Source organism: Cetorhinus maximus, unplaced genomic scaffold (genome assembly GCF_964194155.1).
Source record: "Cetorhinus maximus unplaced genomic scaffold, sCetMax3.hap1.1 HAP1_SCAFFOLD_495, whole genome shotgun sequence".
NCBI classification, from domain to species: domain Eukaryota; kingdom Metazoa; phylum Chordata; class Chondrichthyes; order Lamniformes; family Cetorhinidae; genus Cetorhinus; species Cetorhinus maximus.
In genome coordinates this window covers 35,664-54,641 of record NW_027596437.1, presented here as the reverse complement: position 1 = coordinate 54,641, position 18,978 = coordinate 35,664, and the positions used below count along the sequence as shown (strand labels likewise).

At 45.3% G+C, this 18,978-nt stretch overlaps 1 gene segment (V, D, J or C); it reads right to left on the bottom strand.

Moving 5' to 3' along the window:
* Positions 1–3,052: 3,052 nt before the first annotated feature.
* Positions 3,053–18,760, bottom strand: LOC144673869 (Ig heavy chain C region-like). The segment is given in 7 exon segments: positions 3,053–3,471; positions 4,188–4,496; positions 5,116–5,430; positions 5,646–5,942; positions 16,939–16,985; positions 18,225–18,525; positions 18,654–18,760. Coding segments are annotated over 7 exon segments (1,719 nt in total).
* Positions 18,761–18,978: the final 218 nt, after the last annotated feature.

The window sequence follows — 18,978 nt, the reverse complement described above, 5'->3', positions numbered from 1 at the left end:
ATGAACGTTGCTTTTTAAAATCTCGGATGTGAGTTCTCATCTTGGTTGTCTATTTGTGATGGGAATGTTTGGTGCGTCATTAACTTAAATCAGATTCTCAGTAAGAACATTGTTTCAGTGTGCTTTTCGGATCATTATGTAATAGGGACAATTGCCGGAGAATACATCGGTTAAAAAAGTGCATTTGAATTCTACCTTCTACAATAGCCTGGCGTTTGTGTCATGCTTTAGCTTTTATATATGTGTGCATGAGTATATCGTGCCTTGAATCACCCTTTGTTTCTGTGTCCATATGTGTGTATGAGTATTGAGGTGTGTTCATTTGCCAATGAGTGCTGTCTTGTGCATTTCTGTGTCTGCGTCTGCATGTATATTTTGTTTTTTTGCCAATGTGTATGTATGAGTGTGTTATTGTGTGTGTTTATGTATTGATATCTATGTTTATTTATCACTATCTGTGTTAATGTGTGTTTACGCGTTCTTGTCTGCTAATATGTGTTAATGTTTCTTTTTGTGTTCCACGTATGTGTCAGCATATTAATGTCTGTGTCACAGCGTGTGTGTGTGTGTGTGTGTGAGAGAGAGAGAGTTTTTAATGTGTGCATTTGTGTCTTGATGGATATTTAAAACTATGTATCAATGCGTGTTTATGTTTTCATACGTACTAACGTGTGCTTTTTGTGTTCTCGTGTGTATATGCGTGTTTCATGTTTGTGTCTACATGTGTGCCTGTGAATGTGTTAGTCTGTTCCTCTATGTGTTTGACTGTCTGGGTGTCGTCTACTCATGTGTGTGCATGTGTTCATGTGTATCCATGTACTTGTTTTAATGTATATGATAGTGTGTGCCTTTTTGTCTGTATTTCTGTTATTGTGAATGTGTGATGATGCATATTTGTGTCCATGTATGAGTCTGCTTGTCTGGTTTTATTTGTTTGTGTGTGTGAGATTGTGTATATGTGTGTTAGTGTGTGTATGTGTGTGTGCACGTGTGTATTTGTGTGTGTGTGTGATTGTGTATATATGTGTTCCTGTGCCTGCATTTGTGTGTGTATTTGTGTTTATGTGTGATTGTGTGTGCGTGTGTGTGTGTCTGTCTGTGCGTCTGTGCCTGTGTTTGTGTGTGCGCATATGTGTATTTGTCTATGTGTGTGTGTTTGTGTGTGTGTCTGTGCCTGTGTGTGTGTGTGCCTATGTATGTATGTGTGTGTCTGCCTGTACTGTGTGTGTTTGTGTCTGCGTGTCTGTGCCTATGTGTGTATGTATGTATGTTTGTGTGCGTCCACTTGTGTCCCTTGTGTGCATTTTTACTATTTTTCAGAGTTTCACCAGGTCCCAACGATCGAGTCTGACCCTGATAGTGAAACTTTTGGTGAATATTTTTAATATTCTGTATAAACGTGTTTTCTGTGAGATGCAAGGTGATATCAGGTGAACGAATGCAGACAATCAACCATCTGCCTCATAAAATTCAGGGGCAGAACCGTGAACAACCCAGGGAGGATTTAATAACCAGTTTAGATTCGGATTATGGGAAATCAATCTTAGCATAAGATTAACTGGAACAAGAGTGTGAAAACTTCTTAAAATTATGTTGCATAAATATATATTTTACAACATTTTAAGCATGATGGGACTTTAAAACTTGTGGCCAGTAAGCTAGAAGCCGACTTCTGCTGTTGGTAACTGGGTCTTTACAGTAGATGCCCGTTCCCTTCCAGATTCTCTGCTCGGGGACTGAGAGTCCAGTGAGTTAATAGTTTTGCTCCGTCTGGTTGGCTAAGCAATTTCCCTTTCGGTTCTCTCTGCTGAGAAGGTGGAGACACACCGGGTTAACCAATGGCCTTCCTCGTCTTTATGTTTAGGAAGTGGAAGTAAAATTGGCTAAAAATTTTCCTTTCAGTTTTCTCTGTTGGGGAAGTGGAGGTACAGTGGGTTAACAATTTCCCTTCCCCACTCTCTGTTGGGGAAGTGGAGGTACAGTGGGTTAACAATTTCCCTTCCCCACTCTCTGTTGGGGAAGTGGAGGTACAGCGGGTTAACAATTTCCCCTCCTCCTCTCTCTGTTGGGGAAGTGGGGGTACAGTGGGTTAACAATTTCCCTTCCACCCCTCTCTGTTGGGGAAGTGGAGGTACAGTGGGTTAACAATTTCCCTTCCCCCTCTCTCTGTTGGGGAAGTGGGGGTACAGTGGGTTAACAATTTCCCTTCCCCCTCGCTCTGTTGGGGAAGTGGGGGTACAGTGGGTTAACAATTTCCCTTCCACCCCTCTCTGTTGGGGAAGTGGAGGTACAGTGGGTTAACAATTTCCCTTCCCCCTCTCTCTGTTGCGGAAGTGGGGGTACAGTGGGTTAACAATTCCCCCCCCTCTCCCTGTTGGCGAAGTGGGGGTACAGTGGGTTAACAATTTCCCTTCCCCCTCTCTCTGTTGGGGAAGTGGAGGTACAGTGGGTTAACAATTTCCCTTCCCCCTCTCTCTGTTGGGGAAGTGGGGGTACAGTGGGTTAACAATTTCCGCTCCCCCTCTCTCTGTTGGGGAAGTGGGGGTACAGTCGGTTAACAATTTCCCCTCCCCCTCTTTCTATTGGGGAAGTGGGGGGTACAGTGGGTTAACAATTTTCCCCTCTCTCTGATGGGGAATTGTTGAGACATGTTTCTGTGTGACCCTCACTTCAATTCCCAGTGGGTGCGATGCAGCAACTTAAAGCTGGCATCCATTTTAAAGGAATGGACAATAAGAGAAGCAGCAACACCGAGATCTAAATGTGCTGAGTTTGTTTGCCGGAAATAGGAAATTGTTAGATTTCCCCTCAGTGGGAGGAGAGTTGGTGATGTTATTTTGCAGAATCCCGTGATGAATGAGCTTTACTCTGTCTCTAACCCAGGGTGTATCTGAGCTGGGAGCACTGGGTGTACAAGACTTGGTTCTGAGCCCTGGAAATATCCGATTTTAACTAAACAGCTCTAACATTAGCAAAAGTGGAAAACAACATTAATTAAGCGATTGTGCATTTAAATCACAATTGGAGAAAAGGACTTTATTATTTTTTTATTGAAGTTTGAAACGTAACCGAGAGATTCTCATTGACATGAATTAACGGTGTCCATCAGTGCAAGGGAAATATTCACAAAACTCGGTTTACCGCTGGATTTATCAACCGTTCTGTTGATGATCTTCAAGGGGATCGCTTCATGTCCCACCACACAGGAGTAAGAAGCGCCGCTGGCCCACTCCTCCGCTGCAATGGATAACAGGCTGTACATGAAGAAGGAGCTATTGCCGTTCTCCGCCACCACCTCGGTGTTCTGGTAGTTCCCAGGATTCACCGGCTTGTCATTGACGGTCCACTTGACGAAGATCTCTCGGGGGGAGAAACCTCTCACTAAGCAGCTGAGGGAGACGAATCTCTGAGCGGAGACATCTTCTGCCGAGGGCAGGAGGACAGACACGGACGGTTCCCGCAGATTTTTACCTGCAGAAAATGTACAATAAATGTCAATAAACTGGATAATTTCGTAGACAATGAAACCGCTGGTTAGATGTGAGAGAAACGTGTTTTGTGATGAATATTAAGGGGTTTCATTATCCACTTCTTGGAAATATATCACCGATCCTTCACGATAGCTGAATCAAAATCCTGGAACTCCCTCCCTAACAGCACTGTGGGTGTATCTACATCACATGGACTGCAGCGGTTCAAGAAGGCAGCTCAACACCACCTTGTCAAGGGCAATTAGGGGTGGGCAATAAACGCTGGCCCAGCCAGCGACGCCCACATGCCATGAATTAATAAATAAAAATCTTTGGGATCTGTCCGGTTTTCCAGCTCGGGGCAGAGTTGGATACAATCCTTTTCCCTGACAACTTATGGGGTTGGACGAGAAAGTTTCTCAAAGTTTACAGCACAGAAACAGGCCATTCGGCCCAACTGGTCTGTGTTGGTGTTACAGCTTCGCACCAGGCTCCTCCCATCTTGCTTCATCTAAACCCAATGGCACAGCCTTCAGTTCATTGTTCATTCATCTACTTATCAATTTCCCCCTGAAAGTCCACAGGCCCAGAGCGTTTAGTTGGCGAAATTGCTAATCAGAGTAGACCATAAATACACTGAATAGTAAATATTCATTCTTACACTTACACTGGAAATAGACACATTGAACTACTTATTGCTTCAATCTCACCGCTCACCTGGTTCCTTGTGGATGGAACTTCTTAAAGGAGTCGGCAGATCCTGATGGCTCACCACGCAGTAGAACTCAGCCCCACTCAGCCAGGCTTGTGTCGAGATGTTTACGTTGCTGACCACACTGTCGGGATCCTCTCCCGGTTGGACGGCGATCTCTGATTTCAAAGGCTTCTTCTCTTGTGTCCAGGACACGAGGACTCCATAAGGAGCATTAGAAACGATGCAGGTTAAGGTCACTGTCGCCTCCAGTAAGACCTGTTCTATTGGCGGTGGCAGTAGAGTAATTGTGGGATCGTTGCAGTGGGAATCACCTGTGAGACAGAAATGAAAATCAACCAAAGTTTCACATTCAGAATCAGGACAGCAGTATTCAGCCTTCACTCCCTGAAGGAGAATAAATCACCTTGGACATATCAACCTCTAAATATCGTCTTTAATTTTCTTTACACAATGGAAAACCAGCTTGGTCTGTGTAAATTGTTCTCATAATTTAAGTCGTTCAGCCCCGGTAACATTCTCATGAATCTGCGTTGCCCCAGTCCCAATACAAATATACCATTCCTGGGCCCTGGAATGCAGTACTGAAAGCCGTTTTATAAATAGGGTGGATGCACTTTCCAACACTCTAACCCGAAGCTGTTACCAGTGAAGGGTTCCAGACACCTTCTGCCTCTCTAAGTATGATCAGCTGACTCAGGGTAAAGCTAATGTCAAGTCCACCTCACTCACTCTATGACGTCAATGCAGAGACGTGACGTGATAAAATCCTGAATGGTGAACAATCCGAATGCAGCCCTTACATCGGAATTAAACAATAACTACATGATAGTAAATTAGAAGTTGTTCCGTCTACTAACTGCAATAAATTCCTGATTTGATTAACATCGGAGAGCAGAATGATCTATTGCTTCCTCGGTTTGTATTTCTTACCCTCACACTTGGTGGCGTTTCGACTTTGGGTGACCCCTTGGTGAGTGACCTGACAGGTATAGACCGCGTCGCTGAACCATTCCCCAGCGGAGACTTTCAGCCGACTGGTCGCCGAGAAGTTCCCGTTCACTTCAAAGGCGGGAGAGGTGACAATTCCTGAATCCATGGGTTGTCCATTGTTCAGCCACTTCACGGTGATTGGATTTGGTCGGAAATCGATGATTGAACAGACGGCGGTTGCAAATTTGTTGGTTGTGATTTCTTCCCGGGAACTCACGGTGAGGAGAATAGTTGGAGGGACGATGTCAGGAGGACCTTCAAGAAACACAGGTTAAACATTTCTGGGAGAAGAAATTGATAACAGACACAATTAATTCCTATATTTTAATAGGTTCTTTTCCGTTAATAGACACTAACCCTAGAATTTGCAGGGATCAAATCTATGCAGAGCACTATAAATGTGTTATAACCAAGGCCCTATACAGGTTAATCACAGCCTTTCTGTTTCTCACAGGTTCCCCAACACTTACATAATATTGCAATGTTCTTGTCTGAGCCGCTGTATTGAACCTCACACTTGATTTTGCTGCATTCCCCCTCTGACTCGGTGATGGTTAACTGGCTGCTCAGGGTGAAGGTTCCCTTCTGGTTTCTCACTGACGGGTAAGTCTTAAATCCAGTGATCGGCTGCCCATCTTTCTTCCAGGTCAGGCTAGTGATTTCTGGGGAGTAGTCCATCGCCAAACAGCCGTAGGTGACGGAGCCGTCGGTGTTGTGTTGCTGACAGGAGGAGACCAGGCTGTAGAGAGTGGGCGCAGACGGTGTCGCTGGGAAAGAATGGCCGATTGAGCAAGTTAGACTCTGTGATTTGTGATCATTAAGTCACCAAACAACTCAAAATTTGACTATAACTATAAACATATCCTAATATATTCCAACTAAAACCCACATCCACATTTGATCATTTATTATTTCCATCATTTGGTGATCCTTATCTGTCGGAACCTCTTTAGAAACCCACACCTCTTTTTCCGCCCCTATCCCATGTCTAAAATAGAACATTTTGATGTCATCTGAATGACGTACCCTTCAGTGGATTAAGATGGAAGAGCAGAGGATTTCCACCATTATTTCGCCACCATTTATTTCTCAATCAACAGCACTTGGTGATAGAGAAATTGTCTCATCATTCATATCATTGCAGTTTGGAAATTGGCTCTGCTCAAATTGGCTGATGCCCCCTCCCTTCTCCACGTCCCCCCAAAACAAAGAATAGCAAAGACCCTTAGAAAGTACCTTTGTAATGGTACCTATATAATGACCATAGAACTCTAAACTGAATACCAGTTACAGTAAGTACGACATTTTCCAATCGTATGTACATGTGAACATGCGGATTAGTAGCGGGAGTAGGCCATTCTGCCTCTCGAGCCTCCTCCACCATTCACTCCGATCATAGCTGATTGATTGTGGCGTTAACTCCATATTCCCGCCTATTCTCCGCTAACCTTTGACTCCCTTGTCAATGAAGAATCTCTCTACCTCTGCCTTGAAATATTAATGACTTCTCCTCCGTCGCACTCTGGTGAAGAGAGTTCCAAACTTTCACTACCCTTTGAGAGAAAAATAAAATCTCCTCATTTCTGCCAGAATGGGATACCTCTTATTTTCCAACTGTGTTCCCTATCGTTAGTCTCTCCCACAAGTGGAAACATCCTTTCAGCATCCACCCTGTCAATTTTCCCCAGGATTTTATATGTTTCAATAAAATCAGCTCTCATTCTTCTAAACTCCAATAGATACAGGCCCAGCCTACCCAAACTTTCCTCATAAGTTAACCAACAACACCTCCCAGTATCATTTGAATGAATATTCTCTGAACGCTTCTAATGCTTTTATATCCTTTCTTAAAGGAGACTAAATCTGGACACAGTAATTCAGACGAGGTCTCATCGACGCCCTGTTAAACTATAGCAAAACATCTTTACTTTTATATTCTATTCCCCTTGTAATAAATGACAACACTCCCTTTGCCTTCCTCATCACTTGTTGTTCCTGCATTGTAACATTTTGTGATTCATGCACCAAGGGATCCTTATCTTTCTGTACCTCAGGGTTCTGCAATATCTCTCCTTTTCAATAATATGCTGCTTTTGTATTCTTCCTGCCAAACTGGACAAGTTTATATTTTCCCACATTATACGGCATCTGTCATTTTTCTGCCTACTCACTTAACCTATCTATATCCCTTTGCTGGGCCTTAATCCCCTCTTCACCACTTACTTTCCTATCTATCTTTGTGTCATCAGCAAATTTCGCAAATTCATTCGGTCCTTTCATTCAAGTCATTGATATAAATTGTAAATAGTTGAGGCCGCAGCATTGATCCCTGTGGCACTGCACTTGTCACAAAACCATGATGGATCTACATAATTGCATTTGGATTTTCTTAGTGACCCGTGATAGGATCCTTAATAATAGATTCCAGCATTTCCGCTCGGACAGATGTTAAACTAACTGGCCTGTCGATTCTTGCTTTCCCGTTACCTCCTTAATTTGATATAAAAGCCTTATTCTCTATTTTCCAATCTGATGAGACCTTTCAACAATCTAGGGGAGTTTGGAAAATTAAAACCAATGCCTCTGCTATTTTAGCAACCACCTCGTTCAGGCCAAGATATTTGGCCAACTTCTCTGCCAATTTCCTTATTTTCCTTTATTGTCCAATCCGTGTCCCGCGGCTGGATTGTGGCCCCCGAAGCCCCTCTATATGGACCCTGGAGCCGTTGTTCAAAATGCTGGTAAGGAGGGTAAGTGGAGTTCAAGATTTCTGGAAGGAGCTGCTCCTCCAATCACAGGCGAGCCCTCTACCCCGTTAGCTGCTGATAGGCCCGCTAGTCAGCCTATCAGCAGTAAAAGTGGGAGACAAACAGGTTGTGTTTGGAGGGGCAGCGACCACCCTCTGGAGAAAGGCGCAGGGAGCCAGGGGGAAGCGCACAGAGACATTGTCTCCCTTTTATGCCAGGTACTGAGTGCCTTTCCCTGGGAATGGAAAGGATTTCAGGAGGAGGAGAGACAATGAGAGAGAGAGAGAGAGAGAGAGGGAGAGATAGAGAGAGTGGGGCCCAGGGCGTCTGGGGCCTCGGCTCGCAAATGCTATCGCCCGGATCTCCCCGCTATAGCCCGGATCTCAGCCCTTCCACCACCCTCCGCCTCTCTGCACCGTCCCCCCCCGCCTCTATGCCCTTAAACCACTGGCTCTCTGCCTTTCCCCTCCGGTCTCTCTGCCCTTTCCGCCCCGGCATCTCTGCACTTTCCCCCCCCGCAACTTTGCCCTTTCCCCCTCGCCTCTTTGCCATTTCTCCCCCAGCTCTCCGCACTTATTCCACGGCTCTCTGCCTTTCCCCCCTCAGCCTCTCTTCCCTTTCCACCCCCCGCCTCCCTGTCCATGACCCTCCCGCCTCTCTGTCCTTCCCCCTCCCCGCCCTTTCCCCCTCTGCCCCTCGCCCTTTCCCCTTCTGCCCCTCGCCCTTTCCCCTTCTGCCCCTCGCCCTTTCCCCTTCTGCTCTCCCCCCTCCCGCCTCTCTGTCCTTTCCCCCTCTCGCCTCTCTGCCCTCCCCCTCCCGCCTCTCTGCCCCTTCCCCCTCCCGCCTCTCTGCCCTTTCCCCCTCCAGCCTCTCTGCCCTTTCCCCCTCCCGCCTCTCTGCCCTTTCCCCCTCTCCGCTCCTCCCTCCCGCCTCTCTGCCCTTTCCACCCCCTCCTCTCTGCCTTTTCCCCCTCCCGCCTCTCTAACCTCTCCCTCTCTCCGCTCCTCCCTCCCGCCTCTCTGCCCTTTCCCCCTCCCGCCTCTCTGCCCTTTCCCCCTCCCGCCTCTCTAACCTTTCCCCCTCCCGCCTCTCTGCCCTTTCCCCCTCCCGCCTCTCTGCCCTTTCCCCCTCCCGCCTCTCTGCCCTTTCCCCCTCCCGCCTCTCTGCCCTTCTCCCTTCCACCTCCCTTCCCTTCTCCCTTCTACCTCCCTTCCCTTCCCCCTCCTGCCTCTCTCCCCTTTCTCCCTCCCGCCTCTCTGCCCTTTCCCCCTCCCGCCTCGCTGCCCTTTCCCCCTCCCGCCTCGCTGCCCTTTCCCCCTCCCGCCTCTCTGCCCTTTCCCCCTCCCGCCTCTCTGCCCTTTCCCCCTCCCGCCTCTCTGCCCTTTCCCCCTCCCGCCTCTCTGCCCTTTCCCCCTCCCGCCTCTCTAACCTTTCCCCCTCTGCGCTCCTCCCTCCCGCCTCTCTGCCTTCCTCCCACCCGCCTCTCTGCCCTTCTCCCTTCTACCTCCCTTCCCTTCTCCCTTCTACCTCCCTTCCCTTCCCCCTCCTGCCTCTCTCCCCTTTCTCCCTCCCGCCTCTCTCCCCTTTCTCCCTCCCGCCTCTCTGCCCTTTCCCCCTCCCGCCTCTCTGCCCTTTCCCCCTCCCGCCTCTCTGCCCTTTCCCCCTCCCGCCTCTCTGCCCTTTCCCCCTCCCGCCTCTCTGCCCTTTCCCCCTCCCGCCTCTCTGCCCTTTCCCCCTCCCGCCTCTCTGCCCTTTCCCCCTCCCGCCTCTCTGCCCTTTCCCCCTCCCGCCTCTCTGCCCTTTCCCCCTCCCGCCTCTCTGCCCTTTCCCCCTCCCGCCTCTCTGCCCTTTCCCCCTCCCGCCTCTCTGCCCTTTCCCCCCAGCTCTCTGCACTTACTCCACGGGTCCCTGCGCTTTCGTCAGGCTCTCTGACCTTTCCACCGACGCTCATCACTCCATTCGGCCATGCTCCACTTTCTGACACTGTGAGGACTCAGGCCTCGCTTCCAGGTCTCTCTTCCCTGCAGGTCCCGCCCTCCCACACACCGATTTAGGAAAAGTGATCTAGTAAGTGAGCATGTGCATGATTGACAGTGAGAGTGGCTGAGTGACAGAGTGAGGGTGGGTGGCTGATTGCGTGAGGGTGCGTGGGTGAGTGGAGGAGTGAGTGAGGGTGGGTGGTGAGTGAGCGAGGGTGGGTGTCTGAAGGTGGGTGAGTGAGGATGGATAAGTAAATGAGGGTGGGCGTTTGAATGAGGGTAGATGAGCGGGTGAGTGAGGGTTGGTGGGTCTGTGAGGGTGGGTGTGTGAGTGACGGTGAGTGGGTATGTGAGGGGGGGTGGATGAGTGTGAATGAAGCTGGGTGGATAAGGGTCAGTGAGGGTGAGTGATGGTGGGTGAGTGAGTAATTGATGGTGAGTCAATGAGGGTGTGTGAAGGTGGGTGAGGGTGGATGAATGAGGGTGTGTGAGGGTGGGTGAGTGAGGAGTGCGAGTGAGTAAGGGTGAGGGAGTGAGGGTGAGGGAGTGAGGGTGAGTGAGTGACTGTGGGTGAGCGAGGGTCAGTGAGTGAGGGCCAGTGAGTGAGGGCCAGTGAGTGAGGGTGAAGAAATGATGGTGAGGGAGCGAGGGTGTGTGAGTGAGGGTGAGTGAGTGAGTGAGGTTGAGTGAGTGAGTGGGTGAGGGTGAGTGATTGTGGGTAGTGAGGGGACCCAGGTGCAGGAGGCTCATCAAGGCGATTTTTCTCCGGATGTTTTTCCGCTCCGGCTCAGCTTTCCGTTGCCTGTTGTCCACAGCCGAGCTGGGGGCTCCTCCATTCGGCTCCACCACCTCCACCTCCTCCTCTTCCTCTCAATCGATCTTGTCCCGATTCTCCATATTGATCAGCTTTCAGTAACACTGGCTGTGTAAAGTCAGGCAGCAGTGTAGATCGCTGGCCAGCTGCTTTAACACCCATGCCTTTCTTTGAGAAACCTGTGTCAGTGCGAGAATAGGCAGACTGAGGGGGCTGGAGGAGACGGTTACAGCAAAACCAGGATGGGCTGTGCAGGCTTCTTGCACCATGTGTGCACCAGTATTGGGGATCCAGGCGGCTGTGGTCCGCCACATCTCCCTTTTTTTTGTTTCTATATGTTTGGTTCAACACTTGGAAATTCTCCACATATACAGTGATGTCACCTGTGTAATTTCATTTTACACAACAGGTCCTCAGAAATGGAGCAATGAACATGCATGCAGCTTAACGGATTTTCATTCTGCAATTAGTATTTTCAGCCCACTTCTGTGTGTGATAATGTGTGTGTGTGTGTGAGAGAGAAAGAGAGAGAGAGAGTGCATGCAAGTGTATGTGTGTTTTTGAGAGAGAGAGAGACAGAGACAGAGAGAGACGGAGTGTGTGTGTGTGTGTGAGATAGGGAGTTTAATTGTGAGAGTGTGTGAAATGGAGAATGTGTGGGAGAGAAAGACTGCGTGTGCTTGTGAGTGTGGGAGAGAGAGAGAGAGAAAGAGAGAGTGTGTGAGAGAGGGGGAGAGTGTGTTTTTCTGTGCGTGTCATAGGGAGTATAAGTGTGAGAGTGTCTGAGATAGAGAAATGTGTGTGAGAGAGAGTATGTGTGTGTGAGAGAGAGCTGCTGTGTGTGTGTGTGTGAGAGAGCGACTGTGTGCGTGTGAGAGTTAGAGGGAGAGAGAGAGAGAGAAAGAAAGAGAGTGTGTAGGGGTGTGAGTGATTGGTAGTATAAATGTGTGAGAGAAAGTGTGTGAGAGAGCGAACGTGTGTGTGTGTGGGAGAGAAAGAGTGTGTGAAAGACAGAGCCAGTGTTTGTGTCAGAGAGAGAGAGAATAAGAGAGAGTGCATGTGTGAGAGAACAAGTGTGTGTGTGAGAGGGAATGTGTTTGTGTTTCTGTGTGTGTGACAGAGAGAATGGAGAGTGTGTGCATGTGTGAGAGTGTGTATGTGTGTGGGAGAGAGGGTGCATGTATGTGAGAGAGAGAGAGTGGTTGTGCATAAAAGAGTGTGCGTGTGTGTGTGTGTGAGAGAGAGAGAATGCATGTGTGAGAAAGAAAGAGTGCATGTGTGTGTGAGAGAGATAGTGTGCACGTGTGTGAGAGTGTGTATAGTTGAGAGAGTATGTGTATGAGAGAATGTGAGTGTCTGTGTGACAGTGTGTGTGAAGGAGAGAGGCAATGTGTGAGAGACAGAGTGTGTGCATGTTAAAGAGAATTTGAGTGTGAGAGGGAGAATGTGAGTGTGTGTGTGTGTGACAAAGAGAGCATGCGTGACAGAGAGAGTGAGCGAGTGAGGGTGTGTGGTTAAGAGACTGAGTGTGTCGAGGTAGATCAGCCATGATCTTACTGAATGGAGGGCAGGATCGAAGGGCCGATATCCTCTCATTCTCTCATTTCTGTCATTCCTCCCCCTGCAGGCGGCAATCCAATGACTCAGTTTTTGATGGCGGCTCCTTTTCCCCAAATCCCCCGCGGCTGGTTATTTGGAGCGGGAGCCTGGTCATTGTCCATTTCAATCATTTAAATAACTCGAAACTTCTGATCAGATCAGAACAGGCGCTGCTCTCTGGAGCCTCACTGTCACTCCCTGATTCTGTTTGTTCTGAAATTGTGCTCAAGTTCAGCTCACTCACGTTCAATGATTTTCTGATACTCAAAATGCTGAAACATAATTAATGGATTAAAATTTATACATGTTCTCTCCAGAAATATTGTTAATAACAATTAACGTTCGTCATTTCAACCGAGCAATGGAACAATTTGTTTTCACAGATCTGGTTCAAGAACTCACAGCCAGTTAGTTCGATGCTGATTCAGTTTGTTTGACCTCTGCAGGGAGAAGACTCTCAGGTCAGTAACAGGACAAGTTAAGATATGGATTAAAGCCCCCACTCCTCCCCCAGTACACTCCTGTCATCAGCTGCAAGGGTGGGATTCAACAGAAAGCCAACTCTCCACTCAACTGTCAAACACTCCGGGTCAGGTACAGCACTGGTTTGATATAAAATAAAACTCCCTCCACATTGTCCTATCAAATATGCCTAGGAGAGGGTTCAATCCGGTTTTGATATAAATGCTGTGGCTGCAAGAGGCGGTCAGAGGCTTGGAATTCTCTGGCGAGTAATTCAACTCCTATTGCCCAAAGACAACTCACCATATACAAGGCACAAGTCAGGACTGGGATGGAATAGATTTCACTTACCTCAATGAGTGAAACTTCAAAAAACCCCAAGAAACTCGACACTATCCAGGACAAAGCAGCCCACAGAATTGGTACCCCATCCACTACCTGAAACATTCACACCCTCCCCCACAGACGCACAGTGACTGCAGTGTGTACCATATACAGGATGCACTGCAGCAACTCGCTAAGGCTCCTTCAGCAGCACCTTCAAAACCCGCAACTTCTAACTAGAAGGACAAGGGCAGCAGGTGCTTGGGAACACCACCACCTGTACGCTCCCCTCCAAGGCACCCACCATCCTGACTTGGAACGATATCGCTGTGCCTTCAATGTGAATACGTCAAAATCCTGGAGCTCCTTTCCTAACAGCACTGTGAGTGTACCTGCAGCTATTCAAGGAGGCGGCATTTCAACACTTCAAGGGATAATTAGGGATGGACAACAAATGCTGGCCTTGCCAGCGACCCCAACATCCTATGACAGGATTAAAAATAAGATACAGGCTAATTTCTTACTCCACACTGTCCAACTAAATAGGTCAAGGACTGCTACAGCACGGATTAAAATAGGATAAAACTCTCTCTGCATTGCCTAACCGAACATTCCCACGATACATACATCACTGGTTTAAAATCGACCAAATCTCCTTCGACAGTCTGTCTGTCGTTTCTGAATTGCCCTTTCTGACTGTCACAATGGGTTGGGTGTCTCATTTCTGAGGCGCCTGGTCAAAAAGTCAAACTTTCACTTTCTCACTGATAAGTTTTTTGAAGAAATAAATCAAATTGCACTTCTTGAAATCCAGGAGAGCGAACCAGAAGGTTAACAACCAGTCAGGAAGATTCTTGGTTCCAGCACAGTGACCACGTGCACAGAAACAGAACAAACACAAATGGTGCAACAATCAAGTTCCCAGCAGATAGATCTGTTCAATCTGTCCATTTCATTCAAGCTGTTTGATTCCAATTGATGAACGGTCAATTTACTACAATTATTCCACAACTTCTTTGAAATTAATCTGATTTTCATTTCAAAATTCCCTTTTAAGTCCATCTAATTCTCCCTGATCTGTCTCAAATCTCCAAATAATATAGGATTTAAGTTACCCTGAAAATGAGCATAGCAAAAATTACAGGTTCAAGATAGTTTGGTGTCCGTAACAGAGACTCAGTGACAGGGTAAGAATTAAACAAATCAGGAAACACTCACATTGAAAACCGATTACCCGCTGATTTGATTTGATTTTAGGTATGAATAGAACCAATAAAATCATCGAGGCGAAACACCTTATCGAGCTGAGCACAGCTGAGTAAGAAAAGTACTCTTTTCTAAATTAATTTTGGATACAATTAAAAATTCTCTCCACTGAGATTTTGCATTCACCATAATGACCAGTATACTATTTAATTGTTGGAGCACATTTATGTTGAATTAATTATCACTAATATTATATTGTAAGCTAATTATCTTGTTATTGTCAATTCATTTTCTTGTCAGCTGATTTTTACTCTATAATATTAAAAATGGTTTTCAAAAATTGAAAACCTGTTTCTCCCTGGTACTTTGTGAAATAATTGGGGTTTATTTAAATCAACCTGACACTGAAACAATGTTAAACAATAAACTTCAAATTGCTAGATGTTAACATTCAGGCAAGTGTATCAATTTTACTTAAATCTAAGCACGATTTACTATTTGACTTCTACTTCTACTGCACTGTTTTAACCAACAATATTGTAAGATATGCGTGTTTCTGAACGCATTGAGAAATCATAAATTCCATCTATTCTCATCGAGTAATTCACAGGGTGAATTTATCAGTAGAATATTTGAAATACTTTGAAATCTGGCCGGGGTCACATCGCATTAAGTGTCTATGAGCTGCAACATCATCTGTTTGCTAAAGGAAGCTTGTCTTAACTCCAAACTATATGTAAAAAAATGTTCCTGGCAGTTACTTATTATCAATAAAATTGTTTCCTAGATAACAATCCCTATTCTTTAATTGTTACTTATATTGTTCATTGAAAGAAGATCCAAACTGATCAATATAAAACTTGATGAGAACAATTCATTCAGATTATCTGCGATACTGAAATATAATCAGCAAATTGAATCGAGATTTTGTTCTTCAATTTAATATTTAATAAGAATTAAGCATGAATCTCAGATATAATCTGTTCTTCTCCTATAATCCTATCCTGTGTACAGCACAGCTATGGTAGACAGGATGTTGTTATTAAATTCAAAACTAACATTAATGTTTGTAATTAAATTAATCTGTTCTAATTTCAAGCTTTTCCTTGTCAATATCTATTCATATGCAGCCTGCACCTTCCTACAGTTCAAAAAAAATGTAAGAACAATTCATTTACTGCCAGCGAATTCCACCCCCCCCACCCCCACCCCCAGAAAGCTGTTTAAAATTAGATTAGTGACAATTGTCTCGTTAACCAAATCCCAATAACATTGAAGGAATAATATGGTTACGGCTGCACAGAAAGAATGTAATAACCGGATAGACATATTGCCAAACTGAAATGTCAAACTCCTCTTTAAGTCAATGCAAACGTTATCAGGGATATAAAAAATAATTCAAAATCCCTTGTGAAATTGACCAAATCTGTAGAATCAGTATATTCTTATTGAAATTATTTCATGCATAATCACAAAATGTTTCCAGCCTAAAAACTTTCCCGATCATGTTAATTGTGCGCAGTGCACAACAAAATTATGAAAGGCGATTAATGATCAATTATGTTAACATGAAAGCTGTTCAGCCAATATGGAGAAATATTACCACATTATAATTTTTTGAATTGTATTAATTTTACTCTACAACTTGAAAACTTGTTAATTATATAGTTTCTGATTGCAGTAACGATTTATGTTCTGAATGAGCGTCATAATCCATGGTTTAGTTTAATCTGCAATTATCACTTAAAATAAAGACAAAATGTTTTAACACATCTTTAAACGCTTTTTCCCCATTTCTGAAACCTGTCTGTTTTCTGCCTACAATCGTGCTTCAAGCATATACAAACGCGTCGGCTGTTTTCATTCAATCACAAAACGTGTAACCGCTCAATGTCACCGAGTTTAAACAATGCAGCAACAATGCAGAACCGCTAAGCCGTTTCACAAATTCTACTTATTGAAAGCCACCCAGACACACAATATTCTCGGGAGAAAAACACCAAATCACATCACTGAGGGGCTGAAACCCGTTTCATGGAGAAGCAGCTCAATTGTACAAACACTTCCAACAGAATCCATTGTAACATTGCAAGAAAATCTCAATATCGAATCCAGGCAACACGCTCGCCACTAAATAAATGAATAATTAAACTAAACGGAAATATGGAATAATGTCAACAGCATTGTGAGTAGGCAGAACATGTTCAATAAATTAATACTGAAACTTAAGCATATTTTGTTAATATTGGGTTTGATTTCAAACCTATTTAAACCCTTGTGCAACAGACGGTAAAACCCGCAGGCGTTCGATGTCACCGAGATTAAACATTGCAGAAACGTCAAATTGTTTTAACAAACGTTAGATATTTCAAGTCGCCCGGCCACGCATTATCCTCAGCAGATAAACACCAAATCACAACAACCAGGGACCGAATCCCTCAGCAGCACCATTTGTCAAGACAGTGGAATTATATAACTCAATTTAAGCAGAATCACATGAAACATTGTAAAATAATCTGCATACAGAATTCACCAAACCCACGTTTCAATGAACGAATGAATTATTAAAATAACAAGAATATAAAGCAAAGACTCAAGTAAAACAATCACTAAATAAATGTGTGGTTCTTACCTGCAGTCACCGTCACCATGGTCCCTTGTGCCCAGTAGCCCATACCGTCACAGTGTTACACTCCCTGGGCTGTGCCATACAATAACTGTCCCTGCACGAAAAAGACAGAAATCCACCATTATTTTAAATATTCATAAGTCAGAGGCAAAGTAAGATCACGATGTATCTTCACGAAATTATATTTGCGTGTGTAGATATCTTTAGCTATTCATCAATGATCCTCATCTTTTATAATTCAGAGTAACACATGAACATGTTACTGAAATCACCAACTGATGAACGGATAATTATCACAGTTTTTCAATTTTAAACCACGTTTTTTGGGCAGTTCTGGGCATAAATAATACTTCACTGTAAATATAGCAGGATTGTAAAAGCGAGCACTGACCCAGGCAGACTCAATTAGTGCTGAGGGGTTTTTGTATTGACAGTAACTGCTGTGCCATCCCAGCTATCACAGTGAGACACACCATGTCAAATACTGCGGCAGACTGTTCTCTGTAAATACAGAAATTTAATTTCACTTCCTTCTCAAAAACCTGATTCCGACACGCCTAAAAGTGAATCAGTGAGACATTTCAGCTTGTACTGGTGATTATACTTATCAATGTGAATGGAATTCTTTCAAAACCTCTTTGCAGATTTAGCGTGTCCGTCAACACTCACAAAACGGAAGACTGTTATATCTTTTCACAAACCAATATTACCTCTACCCATTATTTTATTTAAATTTGATTTTCTTTGGCGTTCCTGCTGTGTTAGTGATCGCGAATTTGAACAAACTCCTTCTCTGAGGTTTTTGTATGAGGATGTCGCTATGCACAGCACTGTGACCCGCTGCTGTAGTATCACAGTGAAATACACCCGCACAAAAACTGCACCCACTCTCTCAGTGCTGCCTCTCAATATTCACTTCAAATAGACGTTTACTTCTGATCTAGAAGTGGAATTCATGCAGCAGTTTACAAAATTGAACGAAAAGAGACTCCCTCCAAGTATCAGATATATTAAAATGAATACTATATCCAGGTCTGTAATTGCGGAAACTGTTAACAGTAAATATCAACACAACCAAAAGCTCAGCTCATTACATCGACTGGTTTGTTAGTTTTACTGTTAAATTTGCTGTGCTACTTATGTCAGGAGCGCCTTGTTGTCTGGTCCTGATCGTTACAGTTAATATTACATTTAAAACAAGTACTGACCGTCAGGTTACGATGGAAGTTGCTGAGTCCCTCTCGATCTGTTCTTGTTCGGGTCCAGCCCTGGTTCCTCTCGCTGTGTGTCTTGCACAATAATAGATGGCGGTGTCTTCAGTCTTCAGTCTCGTCATGTCCAAGGAGAAGGTGCTCCTTGAAGTGTCTTTGGACGCAGTAAATCGATCCTTAATTCCTGGGGCGTAGTATTCGTATGATGAACTATAGTAGCTAACCAGCCACTCCAGCCCCTGTCCGGGAACCTGTCGGACCCAGTGCATCCAGTAGCTGCCAAGATCGAAGCCGCTGGTTTTACAGGTCAGTTTCAGGGGGCCTCCAGGACGCCCGGTCTCTGCCTCTGGCTGAGTCAACACAACATCCGACTGGACACCTGTAAAAATATATCAAAAACCCAGAGGATTAATCCTGGTGAACTGATTCCTGACTCTGTAACATTCCAGAGAGAGACTAACACTGAGACAGTAACATTGAGAGACTTGGACAATAAAAACTACTCACGGGATAAGAAAGTCAGCAACAAACTGAGAGAAATCGCCGACCTCATCTTTCTGGTCATTTGGGGAAAATGGTTCTGTCCAGAACTCAGTGAACAAACCAGCTCCCGGACTGTTGGATTCCGGCCCCAGTGAGCGGCATTTAAATACCCGGCAGAAGGGGGCGGGTTTCCAGGCGCCGCCTGTTGATTCGCTGGTGGAGGCGGCGACTGGATCCACGCCCCACCTTCCACATCCCCAAAAGAATGGACTCAGATATTTACAATAGGCTATTGTTAAAAGTGGACATTTTATCTGTATCGGGATATTTGGCTGAATGGATTTATTGT